The 24042-nt window shown below is 45.5% G+C and overlaps 1 protein-coding gene across 1 annotated transcript; it reads left to right on the forward strand.

Annotated features, from left to right (window-relative positions):
• Positions 1-682: 682 nt before the first annotated feature.
• Positions 683-24042, forward strand: ZNF398 (zinc finger protein 398; the record flags this gene model as incomplete). The annotated part of the gene is made up of 6 exons (XM_079711873.1): positions 683-721; positions 3303-3698; positions 9866-9992; positions 10543-10656; positions 21145-21258; positions 22898-24042. 6 exons carry the CDS (start codon positions 683-685, stop codon positions 24040-24042), a joined length of 1935 nt encoding a protein of 644 aa, XP_079567999.1.

A 24042-nucleotide genomic window follows, 5' to 3' on the forward strand; every position in this document is an offset into this window, starting at 1 on the left:
GCGGGCGCCGCCTACGGAGAGGCCGGGGGTCGGCCTGCGTGGGGCAGCGCGGAGGCGGCGGCAGCGGCGGTGACTCTGGCTCGGGCCGGACAGCGCAGGACCATGGCCGAGGCAGCCCCGGCTCCGGTAAGTGAGCCCGGGAGGGTCGGGGCGCCTCGGACTCTGCGGTCGGACCCGAGGGAAGGGAGGAGGGTGGGGAGCCCGGCCTGTCAGGCTCGGGGCCCCGGAGCGGGGCGCAGCCCGGACGGCCGATCACAAACACCCCCCGGGGTCCCGCCGGCAGGGGAGCGGCCTGGGGGGGACCCCGACGCCGAGCGCGGGTCTGGGACAGCTCGCCCTCCCCCATTGTTGGGTCCCTGCGCCTGGGTGTGAGGCCCCGGCTCGCCCATCCCGTTTGGAGGTTTCCAGCGGAGAGAGCCTCTTACACCAATGGAAGAGGAATGAGTGAAGCGATCCTCGCCTGGTGCCAGCCCCGCTCCTGCCTGCCGGACGCGGGGCAGTAGGGTTGGCTTGGTTTGGGGTTTTCATCAGCCATTCTCCAGCCCTGGGAGCCGACCCCACAGTCACCCTCGCTGCCGCCTCCGTGAGCCTCGCGCAGCCACGGATGCCGTGGTGACGGCAGCACTTAGGTGTGTTGAAGGACCGCCGGAGGACAGGGATCCCCAGTGCCCAGCCCGTGACGATGCCGGACACGCAGGAGGCCCTCCGTCGGGCTTGCAGAGTGAACGACCGGTGCAGATTCGGAGGGCGGGATTACCTTCTGCGTGTTTTATTCATTACGCGGATGTTTACTGCAGGCCTGCCGCGTGCCAAGCCCGCTCCGTCAGTTGCCAAGCCTGCAGAGCTGACCAAGACAGTCGCTGCACACAAGAGCCATGCAGAACCAGCAGGGACTAGTCAAGTAACAGGACCGGAAACGATGCCTTGGATTTGCCAGCTAAGAAGCCTCTGCTCACCCCAAAGAGAGTCATTGTAGTGGATCAGGAGCCAGACTGGCCTACAGAGTAGTGACCCGAAAGTGAGAGGAAGTGGAGGAAAAAGGCAGCAGCAGCAGTGGGGGTGGGGGATCGAGCAGAGGGAATGTCATCTGTGCCCTCAGACCTATTTTTCCCTTTTGGATCTTGTTTTTCAGTATGGTAGAGATGAGCATGTGTCTATATGCCAGCCCTGTCCAATAGAAACATAATAGAAGCCACATATATAACCTTAAATTTTCCAGCAGTCATATTTTATTTTATTTTATTTTATTTTATTTTATTTATTTATTTATTTATTTATTTATTCATGCATGCATGCCCAGTGGCCTGCTGAACCCTCGGCAGTGAAAGCGCGGAGGCCTAACCACTGGATGCTAGGGAATTCCCAGTAATCACATTTTAGAGGTAAAGAGAAATAGATGAAATGAACTTTAATGATATGTTCTGTTTAACCCAAGGCTTACAAAATATTTCAGTGTGTAATTAGTATTAAGAAATTATCGATGAAGTTTTACATATTCTCCCCATACTCAGTCTTCAAAACCTGGTGTGTATTTTTTACTCACGGCACATCTCAATGGAAATAAATGCATCTCAAGTGTTCAGTAGCCACATGTGGCTACCATATTGAACAGTGCAGGTCTGTCCCATGGAGAAGACCCAGGAGAGATTGAAACATCGACCATAAACAAGAGAAAAGATTCGTGTACGTAAAAATGTGGAAGGAGGTGGCATTCCGAGCATAAAGTGGAGAGATTAGTTTTAAATAGGATGAACCTTTCCTGAGGGAAGAACAGAAGGAAGCATGGACTGAGCTACTGATGAGTTTGAAGTGGGAAGGAGGGTGAAGACAAAGAAGAGAAAGAGGAGAACGTTGAGAGAGTTGAGGACTAATCATTCTAACCCTCTTCTCAGAGTAGGAGGCCGCGTCATCTCCTGAGCGTGAGGGGCCCACAGCGGACAGGAGTCTTCCTGCTCAGCCTGTGCTCCCTGAAGCAGCAACAGCAACATCACCTTGTTTTCAACGCAAACTCCCAGTTTTCCTCCCAGACCCGCTGAATCAGTCTTGCATTTTAGCAGGACCTCCAGATGATGCTTATGCTCATCAGTTTGAGAAGCGCTGTACTAAAAGCTGGAGAGGGCCGGGGGCTTGGAGTGGCCACTCTGTGGAATGGGAAGAGGAGCATGGGGCACAGGGCAGTGCTGAGTCCCTGCTGAGCTTAGAGACCACGGGTGTGTGGTGACACCAGTGTACCTGGTTGTGTGACTTCATTTCGTAGGGCTTACCAGCCTGCTTCCAGGAACAGAGAATGAGAACAATTGAACTGATTCAAAGCTGGAGGTTAGCCGAGCAGGTGGGACAGAAAGGCAGACGAATGAAGGGGTTGACGTGAGCTGAAATGATCAGCCAGGAAGAAAGCAAAGCCCGGAGCAGGCCGGTAAACCAGGAGCAAATGGAACGGTCAAGGGTTCAGTGGGATTGCAGAGCGGGTGAAAGGAGAAAAAGGTAGTGGGAGAGCCGCAGAGACCGGAGGTTGCGGCCAAAGAGCCGGTCATCAAACTCGTAGAGTCAGAAGGCTTTGCAGAGGTCATCCTCGTCCCACCTCCCGTTTGTTGTAGGAGTTTCATTTCCTATACACTCTTTGTTCCAAGGTAGGTTCAGTGAGCGGGGCAGCCTGTTATGTTCTTGGAAAGATCTAGTTCAGAACTTACTTATATCGGCCAGAGTTCACGTTCTTGAAAATTGCATGTTGGTTCTAGTTCTGCCCTCTGGAGTAACACAGTGTAGGAGTAAACAAGTCTGTCCTGCCTTCTGTTTTATGACCCTTACATATTTGAAAATAGCTGTCAAGCTTTCTCCATACTCAACATTCTCAGCTTATTCAACTACTACTGAATGATATGGTTGTGGCTTGTCAGCAGGGTGATGGATGGGGCCAGAGCCCAAGTCAATAAATAAGGGGTTTGTCAGAAGGGCACTGAGCTCACTGAAACCTGGAAAGATCCTGATGCACTTAGAGCTTTTCCAGAGACAGAGGATGCAGCAGCAGCCTGGCCTCTGGGTGACTGGCTCTGTGCCAGGCTGCTTCTTGCTCCAGTTTCACCTGTTCACTGTCTTACCTACTCCATCCCTCAACCACCAAAGCCATTCTCTTGGCTTTTGATGTCAATGAGCTCCATAAAGATGAGGCTTATGCAGGCACCACTAATACTATATTTAGATTCATCTCCGCTGGCCACTTAAGCAGCGCTTAGCTCATTTTAGTTCAGATTAGGGCTCCTTCTAACCCTCAATGTCTTGTCTCCTCTCTCCGCTGCACACAGACTTCTGAATGGGACTCCGAATGCCTTACACCCCTGCAGGCACTTCCTCTTCCCACACCCCCAGCAGCAAATGAAGCACACCTGCAGACTGCGGCCATCTCCTTGTGGACAGTGGTGGCGGCCGTGCAGGCTATCGAGAGAAAGGTGGAGGTCCACAGCCGGCGACTCCTGCACCTGGAAGGACGGACAGGGACAGCCGAGAAGAAGCTGGCCAGCTGCGAAAAGACAGTGGCTGACCTCGGGAACCAGCTGGAGGGCAAGTGGGCGGTGCTGGGGACCCTGCTGCAGGAGTACGGGCTGCTGCAGAGGCGGCTGGAGAACTTGGAGAATCTGCTGAGGAACAGGAACTTCTGGATCCTGCGGCTGCCCCCCGGTATTAAAGGAGATATCCCAAAGGTAATACATCCACTTCTGCGAGCAGAGTGTTACCACTAGACCTTCGACTATTAGCAAGGGGTCGTCTTGGTCAATCAGTTTGGCTGAAGGAACCAAGAAGTTGTTTTGTGTTTTATCTATTTTGGAAGCATTCCATGTTCAATTTAGTGATCATGTGAAGTGTCAAACTTCAGATTGGAAAACTCTTCCCAATCCAAAGTTGGCTATCCGGCAGTTGGGTTTTTTTCTCTTTTGCTTTCTCCTGCCCATTACCCCCAAGTCACTTTTTTCTTTATTAACCTGTCTGCTACAGTCTTGGTTGGAAACAAAAGTAAATATTATTTAAATCAGTCAATTTGAATTTGTTGGCAATTCTGGTAAAAAAAAAAGTTAGGGGAGGCCAGAGGAAGGGATGTGGAGTTAAGTGGTTAATATAAGGTTTGGGGTTGTCTGTGGGTCTAGGATCCACGTGGGTCCTGTCCTTCAGCCTCCTTTACAGAGTGTGCCACAGTGCTAGGGCCCGGCCTTTCTGAAGGGAATAGTCCCTAAAACAACAGGAAATAAACATCATTCTTGAGCTATGGAAGACAGCCTTGAGGCAGCTAGTTTCCAAACATGCCCATTTATTTATTCATTCATTCAACAAATACTTCTTGAACACTTAGTATTTGCTTGATATCTACTTCCTGAAGGCACAGCAGTGAACAATTCTTGTAAGCTACCCTGGAGCTTAAATTTTAGGGGGAAAGACAATATAAACAAACAAAATAAATCCATTTAAGTACTTTGATAAAAATAAAAGTGCTATCTGGTGATGTATTTTTTAGATTGGATGTCACAGAAGGTCTCATAAAGTAGCTAATTTTTAGGCTGAGACTAAATGATAGGAAGGAACCTACTGGGAGAAGATCTGAGGAGGAGCTTTCCAGGTGTAAAGAATACCTGGTGCAATGTCCCAAAGGCACGAACAAACTTGAAACACTGAGGGGAAGGAAAAAGACCAGTTGGCTGGTGTGCAGTGAATAAGTGGAGCACGGCTAGAGAAGCAGGGGGCAGCTCATTTAGGGCAGTGTTTTTCAGCCCTAGCTGTACAGGAATCACCTGGGGGGCTTTTAAAATTTTGATGGGCATCACATCTAGAGGTTCTGACTTAACAGGTTCAGGATGGGGCCTAATCATTAATCTTAAACTCCATAGATAATTCTAATATGCAACTGCGGTTGTGAACCACTGACATAGGGCACTGGAGACCGAGGTAAGGAATGTGGACTTTATCTTGGGTGTAATGGGAAGATTGGGGGATTTTTTAGCGGAGGAGTTATATCTGGTCTGTATTTTGAAAGAATCTCTTTGGCCGCTCTGGGCCGAATGGGTCCTGGGGGTAAGAACAGAAGCAGGGAGAAAACAATAAGGCAACTGTAATAGTAGGAGGGCCGAGAGTGGCTTGAGTGAGGGTGGCAGCAGTGGAGATGGAGACAGTGGACAGATTCAGGCTGTTTTGATGGTAAAATTGACGGTAGGACTTACTCATGGGAATTAGGGAATGAGGAATTAAGAACAAGAGCTGTAAATTAACTGTGATAATTTACTGAGCACTTACTGTTGTAAGTGCTTTAGTTACTTTAATGAGACTCCTAGCTTGCCCAAGCTCATGCAGTCAGTAAGTATAAATAATGGAGTTGTACTGTGACCCAGTTGGCTCCAGAGCGTATGCTCTTAACCACGGGCTCTTAGGCTTTTGACTTGAAGGACTGGATGGATGGTGTTGGCATTTACAGAGGTGGGGATGCTTCAGGGTGGGAAGGAATTAGTTCTCCTTTGGCAGCATTGGTTTGAGACGGCTGGGATACGTTCAGGAGAGATGTTAAGTGATTTTCGAAGCTCAAAGGTGAAAGATATTTGGAAATCACTGACGTACAGGTTGTATTGTTAAGTCATGAGGCCGGAGGTGATTACTTCGGGAGAGAATGTGGAGAAGCAGCAGAAAGAGTCCAAGGACCGAGCGCCATGAGTGGGAATGGTGGCCAGTGAGTGTGTGGGTCACAGGGTCAAGGGACAGTGGTCGTGTGGGTTAATGTGTTACTGAGTGGGCTAGAAGGATGAGGATGGTGAATGCAACTTGGCAACACAGCCTCGCTGGGGGCCTTGCAAGAGTTGTTTTAGTGCAGTGGCGGGGATAGAAGACTGGGTGGAGCACGCTGAAGAGCAAACGGGAAGAGAGGCGATGGAGGCTCCTTTAAGGCTGGCAGGGGAGGGGAACAGAGGAGAGCAGGAGGCGGAGGAGTCAGAGTCAGCATCTTAGAGAGAACCTTCCCCACGGTGTGTTTTGTTTGTGTTATCTGGAGCACCTCCAGAAGTGTTTTTGGGTAATTTAAACTTAGTATTTGCCATAAAGTTACTTACTGTCTTACCTGGATGAATGGATAACATTTAAACTGTCCATCTTAAACTCCAAAGTCATATATAAAATAATGTGATTTCTCTCAAAGATTTCTTCATGAAATTGAAATATATCGAAGATTTACTAGATTGAAACATGGGCCACAAAGAAATTTTGTGTCCTTGATTTGTTGAAAATGCTCTTATCCTGCCCTTACTTTCGAATGCCAAACTCAAAATAATTTTCCCTCAGAATTTTTTTCTTCATTTTAATTTTTTAAATTGTGGTAAAATACATATGACATAAAATTTACCATTTTGTGGGAGAGAGGAAAAAAGAAAACATATTTCCCATTTTGACCATTTTAAGTGTACAGTTCAGTGACCTTAAGTACATTCACATTGTTACGCAGCTGTCACCACCAGCCATCTTCAGAACTTCTTCATTTTGCAACACTGTCATGCTGCACCTATAGAACCCCCCTTCCCCTCCTCCCCCAGGCCCCGGCAGCCCCGCTTCTGCTTTCTGTCTCTGTGAATCTGTCTGCTCTAGGTCCTCATCCGGGTAGGGTCATGCAGTCTGACATCTGTCCCCATAGGACTGGCTTATTTCACTGAGCATGACCTCTCCCAGGTTCATCCATGTTGGAGCAGGTGTCAGAATTTCCTTTTGAAGGCTGAATAATATTCCATTTCTCTCACAATTTTACAGACGTTGGTCCTTTGTCTCATAACATCAAATGCCATCGATGAAAAGTTTAATAACAAATCAATTCTCATTCGTTTGTAAGAAATCTCTTTGTTTTTTTTTCCTCTCTGGAAGATTTTATCTTCTATTTGTACTTGGTTTTTCTAAAATTTGTTGAGGATGTGTCTGGGTGTAGGTCTTTTAAAATCTTTGTTGGGCACTCAGTGTGACCTTTCAGTCAGAAGACTGATATGTTTTCCACTCTGGAAAATTTTCTTCTGTGATTCTATTTTTATAATTTTTCATTTCCCCCTTTCACATTTTTTTCTGTTCTCTTTCTGGAATTACTGTTTGACAGATGATGGATTATTGTCTTTGTGTCTTTAACTTTTCCTTCATATTTTTCACCGTTTAAACTAGAGTTCTGTGACGTTTCCTTCCAGTCTTTCTTTTATTTTAACAAGAATATATTTAATTTTCCAGAATATTTATTTTCTCCTTTTTTAAAGCAGCCTGAATTTTTTTTTAATGGATGCAGTATCTACTTGAATGTCTCTGAGAATATGTATTAGAGCTTTTTTTTTTTTAAATTCTCTAGGATTGTTTGTAGTGTGTGTTCATCTTGATGCTGTTAGTTTTACTTTTTCAATATCGAGTAATCCTCGGTTGTTTGTAGGTTAATTAAGAGGTTAATCTGAGGAAGCTGGCGTGTTTTCTCTGCCACCATGTAAGTCTGTTTAACCAAAGGATCTTTCCTTTGCAGGAGAGGCTCTCTCCATAGGTGCCCGATATAGGTGGGCTTCACTTTAAGGTGCTGTGCAAGGAGCAAACAGGCAGTGCGGGGGCCACCCAGAGGCCAGGAGTAAGGTGGTACTCTAAGTTGTCAGCACCGCATTGGGACCGGGTGCTGTCTCCAGGCAGGTTTTTTTGGTTTCTTAAAATATTTAATGGCTGCGTTGGGTCGTCTTTGCTGCGCACGGGCTTTCTCTAGTTGTGGCGAGTGGGGGCTACTCTTCGTTGCGGTGCACAGGCTTCTCATTGTGGTGGCTTCTCTTGTTGCGGAGCACGGGCTCTAGGCACGTGGGCTTCAGTAGTTGTGGCTCTCGGGCTCAGTAGTTGTGGCTCATGGGCTCTAGAGCACAGGCTCAGTAGTTGTGGTGCACGGGCTTAGTTGCTCCGCGGCATGTGAGATCTTCCCGGACCAGGGCTGGAACCCGTGTCCCCTGCATTGGCAGGTGGATTCCTAACCACTGTGCCACCACGGAAGCCCTCCAGGCGGGTTTTTAAATTTCTTTAGAGTTGAGGTCTGGGTTTCAGCTTTGGGGTAAATGCTGCTTTACCAGGGCTGATGAGGACAAGGCAGGGGGCCCCGCTATTCCAGAGGTAGACCTCCAGACTGCAGTTTATAACCAGTAACCCCTACTCAGCATCTCTGCCAGCTTTGAGCTTGGAATTCTCTGGATTCCTTACTGCAGTCCTTTCCTGTGTGTTGTCAGAGATGCAGCTTCCTCGTACCTTAGACCCCAGCACGGGTGCATCCTCTAGGTCTCAGTGAGAAACTCATCAGAAATTCTGATCTAGTGACGGCCTCTCCTTCTCCTTCTTGGTACTGGTATTTAGTCCCTCCTGCTCTTATTTACTGTCATTTCAATGGAACTCTGGGTGGAAAGGGAAGTACATGTGTGTTTAGTTCACAATCTTGAACCAGAAGCCCATCTCAATCCTTTATTTTTGTCATTATATTATCACGTGCGTTTCTGTTGTAAGCTATCACAAATCTTTTGTGTAGTGAGATTAGATAAAAAATTAACTATTGAGCATCTACATTTGCCTCAGTTGGTTTTAGATGCTGAGCAGGATGTAAAATGAGTAATTTATGGTTCTAGCTCCTAAGGAACAGAATTTATGGTTGGGGAAAAAAAGATGACACAAATGAAGCAATAAGAGAGAAATCAATTGCCTCATAGAATTGTATAGACCTTTGTATTTTAAAGGATATGTTAAGTTTATGAAGATGAGTATCTTTTAATTGAATTTTTTAATTGGGGGAAAAAAGTATATGTATATATATTAGTTACACGGAGTCTTTCTTCCTCTCAGATATTTCTTTTCCCGTAGCATCCTGTTTTTATTTTATGGGTTTAATATCTCTTGAATCTTTATGGGATTACTAATTAAGGTTTTTAAAAAATTCTGTTGCCTAGGTATTTCTATTTTTTCCACAGTTATTTTTTTCCCTCCTTTTAGTCTTTCTTGATCATGTGGCAGGATTTCTCTAAATGGTCACTGATACTTAGAAATAAGCTCATATTTAAGAATAAAACTGTTGAAAGCTGTCAGGCAGGAAAAGGAAGAGCTAGCCATTATGACGATGGCAGAAGGAGAAGAGCTTCACACTAGGGGATAGTGCCCACACTTGGTGCCTTAATTCCCCAGGCAACTCTTGTATTTCTTTCCAGAGAAACATATCCATTTGCCTGTGGATAAGCTCCTAGCTTTATACAGAATTGTGCTGGAAGGTGGGAGGATTCTGTTCTGTATATGACCATTTCCTTCATGAAACCTTGACTCCGACTAGGCAGAATCTATAATTGTTCTCTGAATGCACTCTCCAATGTTCCATGCTTAAATGTTTTTCCCATTCACATTAGGCCTGTTTATAACCTACCTGTCTTTTAGGACTGGGCAAAGTCCCATCTTTTCTAGACTCATCCCAACCGCATTATAGCTCTGTTTCCAAAATTTCTTGTCCATGTCATTAATTTGAGTATAGTCATATGTTCCTTTTAGGCAGAAATGACATATTTATAATCTTGGTGCTTAGGATAAGCCTTGTACTTGATGGATATTCACAATATGTAGAGTTCTGTGAATTAAATCCTGCTTTGCATTTGTACCTACCTCTATGAGTGACTGTTTACACTCTCCTAGAACTCATAGCCCTAAAGTTTATCACAGTGAAAACACTGTCAACTCTTGGAGGTTAGACCTGTGTCTTAAATATTGCCTGTATCCTGTCAGCATCTCACATAGGTTTTTTGTAACTAGTAGGCATTTCGTAGAGATTTATTGAATGGTTAAATTGCAGTGAGAGAAACTAAGCCCAGTGTTGTAATTTCAGGTGCCTGTGACATTTGATGACATCTCCATCTACTTTTCCACTCCAGAGTGGGAAAAATTAGAAGAATGGCAAAAGGAACTTTACAAGAATATCATGAAGGGCAACTACGAGTCTCTCATTTCCATGGGTGAGGCTAAGTTGGCACCTTTTGAATGAGGTGACAGCAGCTCCAAGAAGTCTCAGAATGGTCCCTTTTCCTCCAGTGTCCTCATTTTCACTCTGTCCTCACGCACTTCTGGTTCCAAGCAAAAGATTTCCCGTTCACCCTTGCTAAATAGGAAAGCATGATCTCTCCTTCTGCCAAATCATGGGACAGAGAATGAAGTTCAAGGTTACGGGTTATGGGTGTGCCAGCTGCAGTGGTTTCCATGGTATCCTTCACTTTGAAAGGGCCTTGCCTCTCCTCCTTGAGGCACACTCACTCTTACTCCATGGAAGTAGCAGGCGGTGCCCAAGTAGCACCTGTGCCTTTCCCACACCTCACCTCTCCCCTTACCTGTTTCCTAATAGATAGCGTCCATAGTTGGAGGTGAATGGATGGGGGGAGGTGATCTAGACTCTAAAAGAAATTCCCTGGGCCTGTGGACCTCACAGCCTTCAGTTCAGCTTTTATGGCCATTAGTTGTCATCCTCATTTATCACTTTGTCATACCCTCTTTCCCGTTTTCCTCTCCTAGATTATGCCATGAATCAACCTGATGTCTTATCTCAGATTCAGCCAGAAGGGGACCATAATACAGAGGACCAGGCAGGGCCAGAGGAAAGTGAGATTCCCACAGATCCCAGTGAAGGTGAGTGAGAGAAGAGAGTATCCACTCCCTGTCTCCCTTTCCTGGTCAGAGATGATGGCTCAGAACTAAGGTAAGCAGGGCTTGGGGCTTCTAGAGCCTCTCAGTCCTAAAGCAAGTAGACTGCGAATGGGTCATCAGGCATTTAAATAGAGCTTAGAGATAACCTTGTCCAAGGCCTTTGTTCATCAGTACCACACACCTAAGGGCTATTGAGGGAATGTGTGCCCAGCTGTTCAGAAGTGCTAAGGGGCTGGGAGTCTGCCTGGTCCCTCGGGGACGCACTTAACTGGCAGACCCTGATGGCATCCACCTGGGCAAGGTGGATTTTGCCCAATTTGGGAGCCAGCTATCATTAGTTAACTCTCCCTAGTTTTTTTGGTTGGCAGCTCCTTGATATTGTGTGGGGAAGACTACTAGTCAAAGTCCAGTTGTAGGGCTTCCCTGGTGGCGCAGTGGTTGAGAGTCCGCCTGCCGATGCAGGGGACGTGGGTTTGTGCCCCGGTCCGGGAGGATCCCACATGCCGCGGAGCGGCTGGGCCCGTGAGCCATGGCCGCTGAGCCTGCACGTCCGGAGCCTGTGCTCTGCAACGGGAGAGGCCACAACAATGAGAGGCCCACGTGCTGCAGGAAGAAAAATAAAAATAAAAATAATTGTCTTAAAAAAAAAAAAAAAAGTCCAGTTGTATTATTTCTCTCAAGTCCCACCTCTGTTACCAGAAAAATCTCATGCAATTTTTTTTCTTTTTTTTTTTTTTTTTGTGGTACGCGGGTCTCTCACTGTTGTGGCCTCTCCCGTTGTGGAGCACAGGCTCCGGACACGCAGGCTCAGCGGCCATGGCTCACGGGCCCAGCCGCTCCGCGGCATGTGGGATCCTCCCGGACCGGGGCACGAACCCGAGTCCCCTGCATCGGCAGGCGGACTCTCAACCACTGCACCACCAGGGAAGCCTGTCCTCATGCAATTTTTGTTCTTTGATAGATAGAAAGCTCACAGAAGATTCATCCTCCAGACGTGTCTATTAGATGAACTTCTCTGACAACCCACCCCCGCCCCATACACTGTTATTTTTTCTAACATTTTATTATGAAAATTTTCAAACAATCAGAAAAGTTGAAATAAGTTTACAACGAACACCTAGATACCTATCACCTAGATTCTATCACTAACATTTTACTGTACTTCCCTGTTACATATATATCCATCCCTGCATCCCTCTATCCCGGCATCAATACATCTTATTTTTCATGTATTTCAAAATCAGTGCAGATATCAATACATTTCCCCCTAATTAGTTCAGCATGAATATCATTTACCTAGAGTTCAATATTTGTTTATATTTTTTCTTTTGATGTAAATTTTAAATTTTATTTATTTATTTATGGCTGCGTTGGGTCTTCGTTGCTGTGCGCGGGCTTCCTTTAGTTGCGGCGAGTGGGGGCTACTCTACATCGTGGTGTGCGGGCTTCTCATTGCAGTGGCTTATCTTGTTGTGGCACACGGGCTCTAGAGCACAGGCTCCGTAGTTGTGGCACACGGGCTTAGTTGCTTCGCAGCATGTGGGATCTTCCCGGACCAGGGCTCGAACCTGTGTCCCCTGCATTGGCAGGCAGATTTTTAACCACTGTGCCACCAGGAAAGTCCCATTCTCTGAGTTTTGAGGAATGTATATATCTGCTACCCACTATTTTTAAGAATGTGTAGGTGATTGTATTTAGGCAGTGTAACAGGTTGAATTTTATTAATCTCTATATCATGGATATAAATAATGAGTCTAAAATCATATCACAAGTAAAGATGGGTTATTTGATTGCAGAAAAATTCATTATTGGAAATGGCTCCTTGGTCACCTTTGTTAGTTACATGACATAGTCCTCAGTGAGAAAAAATGAGTGTATCATTTTATTGTTTGGGGATGAATGGAAAAGGTATAAATAATTTGGTTTTGAGATTATATATGAAAGTTTGATTTAGCTTCCATCTTGTCAATTTATTTTTACCTTGGTTTTTAATCCTTGGTGGTCCAGTGGTTGAGACTTTGACTTACAGTGCAGGGGTGTGGGTTCGATCCCTGGTTGAGGAGCTGAGATCCCACATGCCTCGGGGCCAAAAAACCAAAACATAAAACAGAAGCAATATTGTAACAATTTCAATAAAGACTTTAAAAGTGGTCCACATCAAAAAAAAATCTTGGGGTAAGATGGCGGAAGAGTAAGACGCGGAGATCACCTTCCTCCTCACGGATACACCAGAAATACAGCTACACGTGGAACAACTCCTACAGAACACCTACTGAACGCTGGCAGAAGACCCCAGACCTCCCAAAAGGCAAGAAACTCCCCACATACCTGGGTAGGGCAAAGCGGAGAGATTCCCGCACAGAGGATCGGTGCCGAGCGGCACTCACCAGCCCGAGAGGCTTGTCTGCTCGCCCGCCGGGGCGGGCGGCACTGGAAGCTGAGGCTCGGGCTTCGGTCAGAGCGCAGGGAGAGGACTGGGACTGGCGGCGAGAACTCAGCCTGAAGGGGGCTAGTGTGCCACAGCTGGCCGGGAGGGAGTCCGGGAGAACTCTGGAGCTGCCGAAGAGGCAAGAGACTTGTTCTTCCCTCTTGGTTTCCTGCTGCGCGAGGAGAGGGGATTAAGAGCGCTGCTTAAAGGGGCTCCACAGACGGGCGCGAGTCGCGACTGAAAGCGCGGAGCCCAGTGACGGGCGTGGGACGCTGGGGCTGCTGCTGCCGCCGCCAAGAAGCCCGTGTGCGAGCGCAGGTCACTGTCCACACCGCCCTTCCGGGAGCCTGAGCAGCCCGCCACTGCCGGGGTCCCGGGATCCAGGGGCGGCTTCCCTGGGAGAACGCACGGCGCGCCTCGGGCTGGTGCAACGTCACGCCGACCTCTGCCGCTGCAGGCTCGCCCCGCACTCCGTGCCCCTCCCTCCCGCCCGGCCTGAGTGAGCCAGAGTTCCCGAAGAGGCTGCTCCTTTAACCCTTTCCTGTCTGAGCGAAGAACAGACGCCCTCCGGCGACCTACACGCAGAGGCGGGGCCAAATCCAAAGCTGAGACCCGGGAGCTGTGAGAACAAAGAAGAGAAAGGGAAACCTCTCCCAGCAGCCTCAGAAGCAGCGGATTAAAGCTCCACAATCAACTTGATGTACCCTGCATCTGTGGAATACATGAATAGACAACAAATCATCCCAAATTGAGGAGCCAGGAGTCAGTACTGTGCCTCTGAGGTGGGAGAGCCAACTTCAGGACACTGGTCCACAAGAGACCTCCCAGCTCCACATAATATCAAACGCGAAAATCTTCCAGAGATCTCCATCTCAACACCAGCACCCAGCTTCACTCAACGACCAGCAAGCTACAGTGCTGGACACCCTATGCCAAACAACTAGCAAGACAGGAACACAACGCCACCCATTAGCAGAGAGGTGGCCTAAAATCATAAAAAGTCTGCAGACACCCCAAAACACACCACCAGACGTGGACCTGCCCACCAGAAAGACAAGATCCAGCCTCATCCACCAGAACACAGGCACTAGTCCCCTCGACCAGGAAACCTACACAACCCACTAAACCAACCTTAGCCACTGGGGACAGACACCAAAAACAACAGGAACTACGAACCTGCAGCCGGCAAAAAGGAGACCCCAAACACAGTAACATAAGCAAAATGAGAAGACAGAAAAACACACAGCAGGAGAAGGAGCAAGATAAAAACCCACCAGACCTAACAAATGAAGAGGTAATAGGCAGTCTATCTGAAAAAGAATTCAGAATAATGATAGTAAAGATGATCCAAAATCTTGGAAATAGAATAGACAAAATGCAAGAAACAGTTAACAAGGACCTAGTAGAACTAAAGATGAATCAAGCATCGATTAAAAACACAATAAATGAAATGAAAAATACTCTAGATGGGATCAATAGCAGAATAACTGAGGCAGAAGAACGGATAAGTGAGGTGGAAGATAAAATAGTGGAAATAACTAATGCAGAGCAAAATAAAGAGAAAAGAATGAAAAGAACAGAGGACAATATCAGAGACCTCTGGGACAACATTAAACGCACCAACATTCGAATTATAGGGGTTCCAGAAGAAGAAGAGAAAAAGAAAGGGACTGAGAAAATATTTGAAGAGATTATAGTTGAAAACTTCCCTAATATGGGAAAGGAAATAGTTAATCAAGTCCAAGAAGCACAGAGAGTCCCATACAGAATAAATCCAAGGAGAAATACGCCAAGACACATATTAATCAAACTGTCAAAAATTAAACACAAAGAAATCATATTAAAAGCAGCAAGGCAAAAACCGCCTGGAGGGGTGGGATAGGGAGGGTGGGAGGGAGACGCAAAAGGGAGGGGATATGGGAACATATGTATACATATAACTGATTAAATTTGTGATAAAGCAAAAAATAAAAAAAAAAAAAAAAAAAAAAAAGACAGATCTTTTCCAACTTTTCATTCAGATATTTGGTCAGTATCAGGTGAAGCTTACTCCAGTTATATAGAATTAACTACCTCTTAACAATTAGATAAAACCTTCCTTGATATATAAATGTTTGAAATACTCTTCCTTCCTAAGTATGAGATTATGTTTGTGATGGACTAGGCAGTTAGAAAAAGAGCTTTTGATCTCAAAAGATCACAATTTTGTGAATTCACGTATTCTATCTGACCTATACATTTTAAAAAGCAATGGGCAGAAAGTTATCCTAGAGTCTAAATTTCAAATCTGAAAAGTCAGTAAACTTATGGCTCAGATGAAAGTTTTAGAGGCATAAAGCCTCTACTGATTTTCAGGTGTTAAAGCAGTAAGAATATGTATCATCTTGATACTGACTCAAGAAAAAAAAAAAGAAAAAAAAAAAAATCTTAAAAAAAAACCTCTATTTGTGGGTAGTCACCCTTTATACTTTAATACATTTTTATTTAGAATTAACAGTGTAAACATTGCATTTATTTAGTACTCTGGTTTTATTCTTTAGAGTTTTAGCTTGCATTGGTGATTACCAACCTAAATATTTACCAGAACTTGAGGATAGAAGTCATATAATTTGGACTGATCAATATATAGCCTTTAAAAAATTCATATGTTTCTAACCTTTAGAACCCTTAATATTTTCCCCCTTTTAGGTTTAATTATATTTTAATGCCTTTTTATTCATTTAATTCAGGTGTTTTCTTTTGGTTGCTCAAATTGTCAACAAGTGAGAGGACTTTTAAACTATCTCCTGTGTCTCCTGTATCCTTCTAGTACTGCCTCAGTACTCGTTTTCTTAAAAAAATATGTTCCAGGCTGTGTTGGGATTTCCAAGACTTCTCCTAGGCCCAGTAATTTGCTGGGAGGACACACAGGACCCGGCATATAGTTACGCTCAGCGCTGAGATTTATTACAGTAAAAGGACACAAAGCAAAATCAGCAAAGGTTAAAGGCACTCAGGGCAAAGTCTGGAGGGAACCAGGGGCCAGCTTCCAGAGTCCCCTTTCCTTAGAGTCTCATAGGACACACTTAATTCCTCCAGCGATGAGTTGTGACAACACGTGCAGTGTGTTGTCTCCCAGAGGAGCTCTCTGGGGACTCAGCACCCAAGGCTGGTCACGTAGGCACCCTCTGTCTGGCATGTACCAAGATTCCAGACTCCCAGAAGGAAAGTGGATGTTCAACATAAACCACACTGTTTGTACAAACAGCTTAGGCACTCAACATATAGGAAAGTTTGATAGCAGCATAGGGAGCTATTTGCCAGCCAAGCGCCGACCTTGCAAGCAGGCCTTCTAAGGATAGGCAGTCTCAGGACTGCTGTGTTAACAGGAGCCTATTTTAGATTTTCCTTCTCCTAACACATTAAAAATGTCCTGGTTCCTTTCAGTGGAGAATAGTATTAACTGTCTGGTCATCAAGGTGCATAACAGACTGTCCACACGGATGCCAGGTAGATACTAATGCTGGGCCACTTTAGTGACAGAACTAATAAAGTATTTTTTTCGTAGATTATTCTTCACTTTAACCATTTATATCATTTTTAACATCTTGTTATTATAAAAAGAAAGAATCAAAACTTTTCATTTTTGAGCAGGCAGCTTCTCTCTTCTTTAACATCATCATGTTTGCTTAATTTTTTTTTTTTTTCTTGGCCGTGCTGTGGGGCATGCAGGATCTTAGTTCCCTGACCAGGGATCGATCCTGGGCCCCCAGCAGTGGAAGCTTGGAGTCCTAACCACTGGACCGCCAGGGTTTGTTTAATTTTGTTTAATTTTAACACACCTTGTAATTTTTGTTTAATTTTGTTTAATTTTAATACACCTTGTAATTTTAATTTTAATACACCTTGTTTTTGTTTAATTTTAATTTTTGTTTAATTTTAATACACCTTGTAATTTTTATTTTTATTTTTATTTATTTATTTATTTTTTTTTCGGTACGCGGGCCTCTCACTGCTGTGGCCTCTCCCATTGCAGAGCACAGGCTCCGGACGCGCAGGCTCAGCGGCCATGGCTCACAGGCCTAGCCGCTCCGCGGCATGTGGGATCCTCCTGGACCGGGGCACGAACCCGTGTCCCCTGCATCGGCAGGCAGACTCTCAACCACTGCACCACCAGGGAAGCCCTGCAGGTGGATTCTTAACCACTGTGCCACCAGGGAAGTCCCTCAGCACTTGTTTTAACTCATTTAGTTCATAATACCTTTGTATACATCCCAGAACCTCAAGGTTCCAGCTCCTTTTCAGACAGCCTGGGGCCTTACCTGTTTAAAACATATGCACACACACATACAATAAGATTTCCTCATAGCTAAAATAACATTCAACCAGTGTAGATATTAAAATTTTATATTTTCTTGGGATCAGCCTTTCTATTTGAACTACCCCTCAAACCTAAAACCTCAGCATTTATCGACTTCCTCTTACCTGATCACTATTTTCACTTTTTCTCTCTTCTCTGGCTTTCTCCAAAGCCTGCTGCTTGCAGGAACCAATGATTTTACTTTCATTTGTGTCTCTTTAAGTATCCACTGTTGGGATTCCTCAGACCTGTGCAGGTGTACTCTGAGTGCTATTGTGGTGACTGGGCCAGTAGCTGCCCTACTGTCACCAGGCAGGTGACTGCATGAGGCCCCTTAGTATTCCAGTGCTCCTGCTCCTTTTATTTCACTTCCCAAAGGCCCTCAGTTACGCACTCCCACCACTCCCACCAAGTGTAGTCGACACAGCCATATTACACATGTTCAGTTACAACAGTGCTAAGACCCAGTTATTCGATAAAATAAGTATTTACTTAGTTTTACTGATCTGGTAAGTTAAATGACCAGAGGAACTTTAGCATCATTATTCAAAAAGAAGGGTTACCTTCCTGGGGTTCCCCAAGTTCAGTGAAGACATACTGAGCCAGTGGCTGTAATAACAATAGCCACTCGCATTTCTGGAGAACTGGCTTGTTCTTTTAGTCCTCCATAGCTTTTATGGTTGGCTGCTGACTAATATTGTAACAAAAGATTGGAAAGAATCCAAATGCCTATCTGTAGGAGACTCTTGAATAAACAATGGTACAGCTACACAAAGGAATGAGAAAGATCTCTGTATACTGCTACAGACAGATGTCCAGAATATATTGTTAAGTAAAACATGAAGGTACAGAACAGTTTGTGTCATATACCTCATGAAGAGGGAAAATACAAAGATGTATACATGTTTGCTTATATTTTTCCAAGAAACAATGGAAGATTGAAACAAAAACCAATGAGAATGGCTGCCTACACAGGGAGGGAGAGATTAGAGATGGAAGCTAGACCTCTCTGAATGTAGCTTATTTTATAGTTTTGATTTTGGAGCTTTGTAAATATTTTACATAAAAAAATAAAATAAAAATCAAGCACACACTGAAATAACTAAACTGTATACTACAAAAAAATCTTAAATTGAGTCCATATTTTTGTTAATAATATTGGTATTATTTTGAAATGTACATTCAGATAAAGCAAAGATTATGGTGTCATTAGGAACCAAGATTCTCAGGATAAGAGGGAAAAGACACAAGCATAAAATCAAAGGATTTAATTAAAACCCTGTAATCTTAAATATGAATCATAAATATTAATATAAACTCATGACACTTTCCTTTTTCTAAAAGGTATGTATTTTATAACTTTGTCCATTGAAAAGACCTAGAAGCAGTGACAACCTACTAGCAGTTAGCATCCTTATCATCCAGATTGTTGTCTCTAAATTCTCAGAGAGATTATTGATTGTGTGCTTGGAGCAGGAAATGTACAAGATGAACCTGGTCTAGTTTGTCATACCAGAAATAAAGGAAACTAGATGTTTGATGATGTGAAAAGATACAAAAATGATCTGAAGGGGCTCCCGCTGGCCCAAAAAGGGACAATTTGAGCGTTAAAAAGAATAATGACTTGAACTTATTTACAAAACGGAAATAGACTCACGGACAAACTTAAGGTTACTAAAGGGGATAGCGGGGGGAGAGGAGGAGGAGATAAATTAGGAGTTTGGGATTAACATATACACACTACTATATATAAAATAAATAAACAACAAGGACCTACTGTATAGCACAGGGAACTATATTCAGTAATAACTATAATGGAAAACAATCTGAAAATATATACATATATATGTATAACTGAATCACTTTGCTGTACACCTGAAACGAACACAACATTGTAAATTAATTATACTTCAATTTTAAAAATGGTTAAAAAAATAATGACTGCAATGGATTGAAACTCATCCAGTGTATAGCATTCTATGAGTTCATAGTGATAAACTAAAGAAAAAGTCAAAACCACTTGAGTCACATTTGGAGGTTCTAGAGCACTAACTCATTCAGAAAATTGACGAATGAAGCAATTAAGCATTTTAAAAGTCTCATATTTTTGATGAGTAGACAGTTCATCCTTTGGATGTCTGTTAAAAGATCCACTTCCTTACACTCAGTCTCTCACTGCCTGCTTATATATGTGTGTGTTTATAAAATCTTGGAGAAAAAAGATAAGGTTGGATTACGGTTAATACACTTCAGCCTTGTAGCTCAAAGTAGGAAGTTGAAAGGACAACTGCCACGTGTGCAAAAACCTGTATTTTTCCGTCTGTCTGCATAACCTGACAGTCTTTTGGGCCTTAGTCTTGTCCAACCTCTTATTTCTCCTTTGGGTACGACTTTAGATTTCAGTGGTCTCTAACTGATTTGAAAGGCATTGAGCAAAACACTGAGTTCTAAAAAAAACCAAAAAACAAAACACTGAGTTCTGTTCATTTGCTAGGAATAAAACCATAACCTTTGTATAAGGCTTTTTTCATAAATAATATAGAGAGCTTGAATTTACTCTCTGGACCCTGTCAGCATGCCAGCTTGTCCTTTTAGGCCAAAAAAGGCTATATAGACCTCGGCTGGAATAGCAAGCACAGCTGTTTCTGTACTGACCAAATGAGGCATGTTATGTGCAAAGCCTTTAGAGGCTGTTCTTTTTTTCTTTCCAAAAGAATCCCCAAGGCCTGAGGGACTTGCAAATACTATTCTCCCCACTCCCAGTGTTCAGGAAACAATAACCTGTATCATTAATAAGCAGAAGTAATATGATCTCTTGGAAAGAACCCAGAATTGGGAACCTGAAAAATGTTTCTGAGCAGTCACATTTGTGCTTAAACCTAACTTTGTAATTCTGGAAATGTGTTTTTTTTTTTAAAGGATCAATTTTATTTATTTATTTTTGGTTGTGTTGGGTCTTCATTGCTGTGCACGGGCTTTCTCTAGTTGCGTCAAGCGGGGGCTACTCTTTGTTGCGGCACGCAGGCTTCTCATCATGATGGCTTTTCTTGTTGTGGAGCACGGGCTGTAGGTGCATGGGCTTCAGTAGTTGTGGCTCGTGGGCTCTAGAGCGCAGGCTCAGCAGTTGTGGCGCCACCAGGGAAGTCCCTGTATTTGTTTTCAAATTAACGTTTTTTTAAAGTTTTCGGTTCATCTTTTTTTTTTTTGGCATATTTTAAAGCAAATCTTTGATAATACAGCTTTTCACTGTAAATACTTCCTTACTGGCAATTTACTTAACCTCTGAGGGCCCCCCCTGCTTACATGGAGAAAATATTCCCTGCTTCATTATTTCATAAAAAAGCTGTGAGAGAAAAGGTGAAAATACTTTGAAAGTAAGTGTGCTAATGAAATGAAAGGTACAATTGAATCTAGATTATTTCAGAGTGTCATCTCTAATATAAAAATTTTGATTTGTTTTGAAATGGGCTCACCGAAAATAGTGAATCAAGGTGAGTCTATCACGTAAAGATTCATAAATTTGGTTTCATTTTGAACTGGTTCTCTAAATGTTATATGCATTTTTTAAAAGGCTAGTTTCATTTTGTTGTTATAGTTAATTAGAGATAAATATTTGGGCAAAATGTAATATTCAGCAAACCAACATGATTATTTCCACCTTCTGAGTCAAGCCCTGAAGGCCATTGTCTTCCCCCACAAACAGAGCCTGGCATTTCAACATCGGATATTCTGTCTTGGATTAAACAAGAGGAAGAGACCCAGGTCGGCACCCCACAGGAACCCAAGGAGAGTGACATGTGCAAAAGCACCTATGCCGGTGAGTACTGAGCCGCCCAGACCCAGCTTATGCCAGGACCACTGAGAAGAAACGGCAGAGGAAGTGGGGTTGTGGATGCAAGGAAGTGGGTGAGGAATGAGGAAAAGGGGAAAAAAGGCATGTTCAAGTAAGTTAGAAATGAAACGGAAATGAAACCAAGATAGATTTTAAGTGAGAAAACATACTCTTAAGTGTAAAGACAAATTAGAATTGTCCGAGGAAGAAAAACAAGTGCATACAGATGCACCAGAAGTATGAGGATGGGGAAGGACAGGACATTTGAAGAGCATATGCAGGAAGGCCAGAACAAAGCTAGGGGGTGGGAGGGACAAGCAGTGGAGACAGCAGTGTCTTGGGAGAGGCGCAAATGGGAATGTTAATGAAGGGGTCTCCCTCAGGAAGAACAGTGACATGAGAAGAAACACGCGTCTTCTAAGACATTTAGCACCATCTCTATTTTGCCATCTGAACCAGAAGAGAATCTCAAGGTCAGAAGAGACATGATCGTTTATGCAACTTAATGCGACCTGTTTAACTTCTATGCTCTGTGCTTAGACCCTGGGGGAAGAAAAAAAAGACAGTTTCTGCTCTTCAAGAAGTTTATATTGGGGACACACATATCAGTACTAGGCATGCCTGTTATTAAATGTCAAGGGTGAGTGGGACGGATGACTTATATACAAGAAATAACAAGTTCGGAGAACATCACATCAGTTTTAGTTTAGGTATTTATTTTTTTAATTTATTTATTATTTTTTTTGGCGGTATGCAGGCCTCTCACTGTTGTGGCCTCTCCCTTTGAGGAGCACAGCCTCCGGACGCGCAGGCCCAGCGGCCATGGCCGACGGGCCCAGCCGTTCTGCGGCATGTGGGATCCTCCTGGACCGGGGCACGAACCCGTGTCCCCTGTATCGGCAGGCGGACTCTCAACCACTGCGCCACCAGGGAAGCCCTAGTTTAGGTATTTAGATAAGGCCTAAAGAAGGATGCGAAGGGACTTCCGTGGTGGTCCAGTGGTTAGGACTCTGCGCTTGCACTGCAGGGGGCTTGGGTTCCACCCCTGGTTGGGGAACTGAGATCCCCGCAAGCCAGGATGTGAAGCTAGAATTGGCCTTAGAAAATTGGTACTGTGTGGTTGGGTATAATCTGGGAAGATGGGAAGAGAGGAGATGCATTCTACAAAAGGGAGGGCGGAATGGTCAAAGACGTATGAGCAGAAACGTGTACTTTACTTTCCAGGAAAGTAAGGAGACAGCTGACTATAGTGAAGGACTTACCTGGCAGAATACAAAGGCACAAGGTTAGATAAATACATGATTTCAGGCCTAATCACAACAGGCAACAGAGAACATGTCAGAGCTTGTGAGCAGAGGTGAATCCTAACGAAAGTAATGCTGGGAAGATTGATGCCAGGGTTCTTCCTGTCCAAACGGGGAGCGCTGAAGAGGTTCAGTAGTAAATTCTCTGACGATTGGCCTCAGGGACTACAGACACCCTGGTTATTATCTCAGCCCTCCACTGACTTCCTTATCTGGGCCAATGAGGAGCTCAGAGCAGCCTGTCAGAGCTGGGCAGGGACACAGGAGAGTTGCTGGGACACCTGTTGTTGACAGGTGTGACTCTGAGTCCTTTCTTTCAGACGAAGAGCTTGTCATCAAAGCTGAAGGCCTCGCCAGAGCCTCCCTGTGCCCCGAGGTGCCCGTCACCTTCTCTTCTCCACCAGCAGCAGCTAAGGATACGTTTCCGGACGTGGCCTTCAAAAGCCCGCAGTCTGCGCCCATGGCGCCGTTTGGACGTCCAGCCACCGACCTGGCCGAAGCCTCTGAGGGACAAGTGACTTTCACTCAGCTGGGCAGCTACCCCCTCCCGCCTCCGGCCGGGGAGCAGGTGTTCTCGTGCCACCACTGCGGCAAGAGCCTCAGCCAAGACATGCTGCTGACCCACCAGTGCGGCCCCGTGGGGGAGCGCCCAGCCCCCTGTGCCCAGTGCCCCAGGCACTTTCCCCCGCACGCCGACCGCGGCCCCCAGCCGCCCGCCAGCGAGACGCCACCCACCTGCCCGCACTGCGCCAGGACTTTCACTCACCCGTCCAGACTCACCTACCACCTTCGGGTCCACAACAGCACCGAACGCCCCTTCCCCTGCCCCGACTGCCCCAAGCGCTTCGCCGACCAGGCGCGCCTGGCCAGCCACCGGCGAGCCCACGCCAGCGAGCGGCCCTTCCGGTGCGCGCAGTGCGGCCGGAGCTTCAGCCTGAAGATCAGCCTGCTGCTCCACCAGCGGGGCCACGCGCAGGAGCGGCCCTTCTCCTGCCCTCAGTGTGGCATCGACTTCAACGGCCACTCGGCCCTGATCCGCCACCAGATGATCCACACGGGCGAGCGGCCATACCCCTGCCCTGACTGCAGCAAGAGCTTCATGCGCAAGGAGCACCTGCTCAACCACCGGCGGCTGCACACGGGCGAGCGGCCCTTCAGCTGCGCGCACTGCGGCAAGAGCTTCATCCGCAAGCACCACCTCATGAAGCACCAGCGCATCCACACGGGCGAGCGGCCCTACCCCTGCGCCGAGTGCGGCAGGAGCTTCCGCTACAAGCAGACGCTCAAGGACCACCTGCGCTCGGGCCACGGTGGCGGCTGTGGTGGGCACAGTGACCCCTCTGGACAGCCGCCGGACCCCCCGGGCCCCCTCCTAACTGGGCTCGAAACCGCTGGCCTGGGCGTTAACACCGAAGGTCTAGAGGCCAATCAGTGGTATGGGGAAGGGACTGGAGGCGGGGTTTAG

This window comes from Hyperoodon ampullatus, assembly GCF_949752795.1.
Source record: "Hyperoodon ampullatus genome assembly, chromosome: 9".
Lineage (NCBI taxonomy): Eukaryota > Metazoa > Chordata > Mammalia > Artiodactyla > Ziphiidae > Hyperoodon > Hyperoodon ampullatus.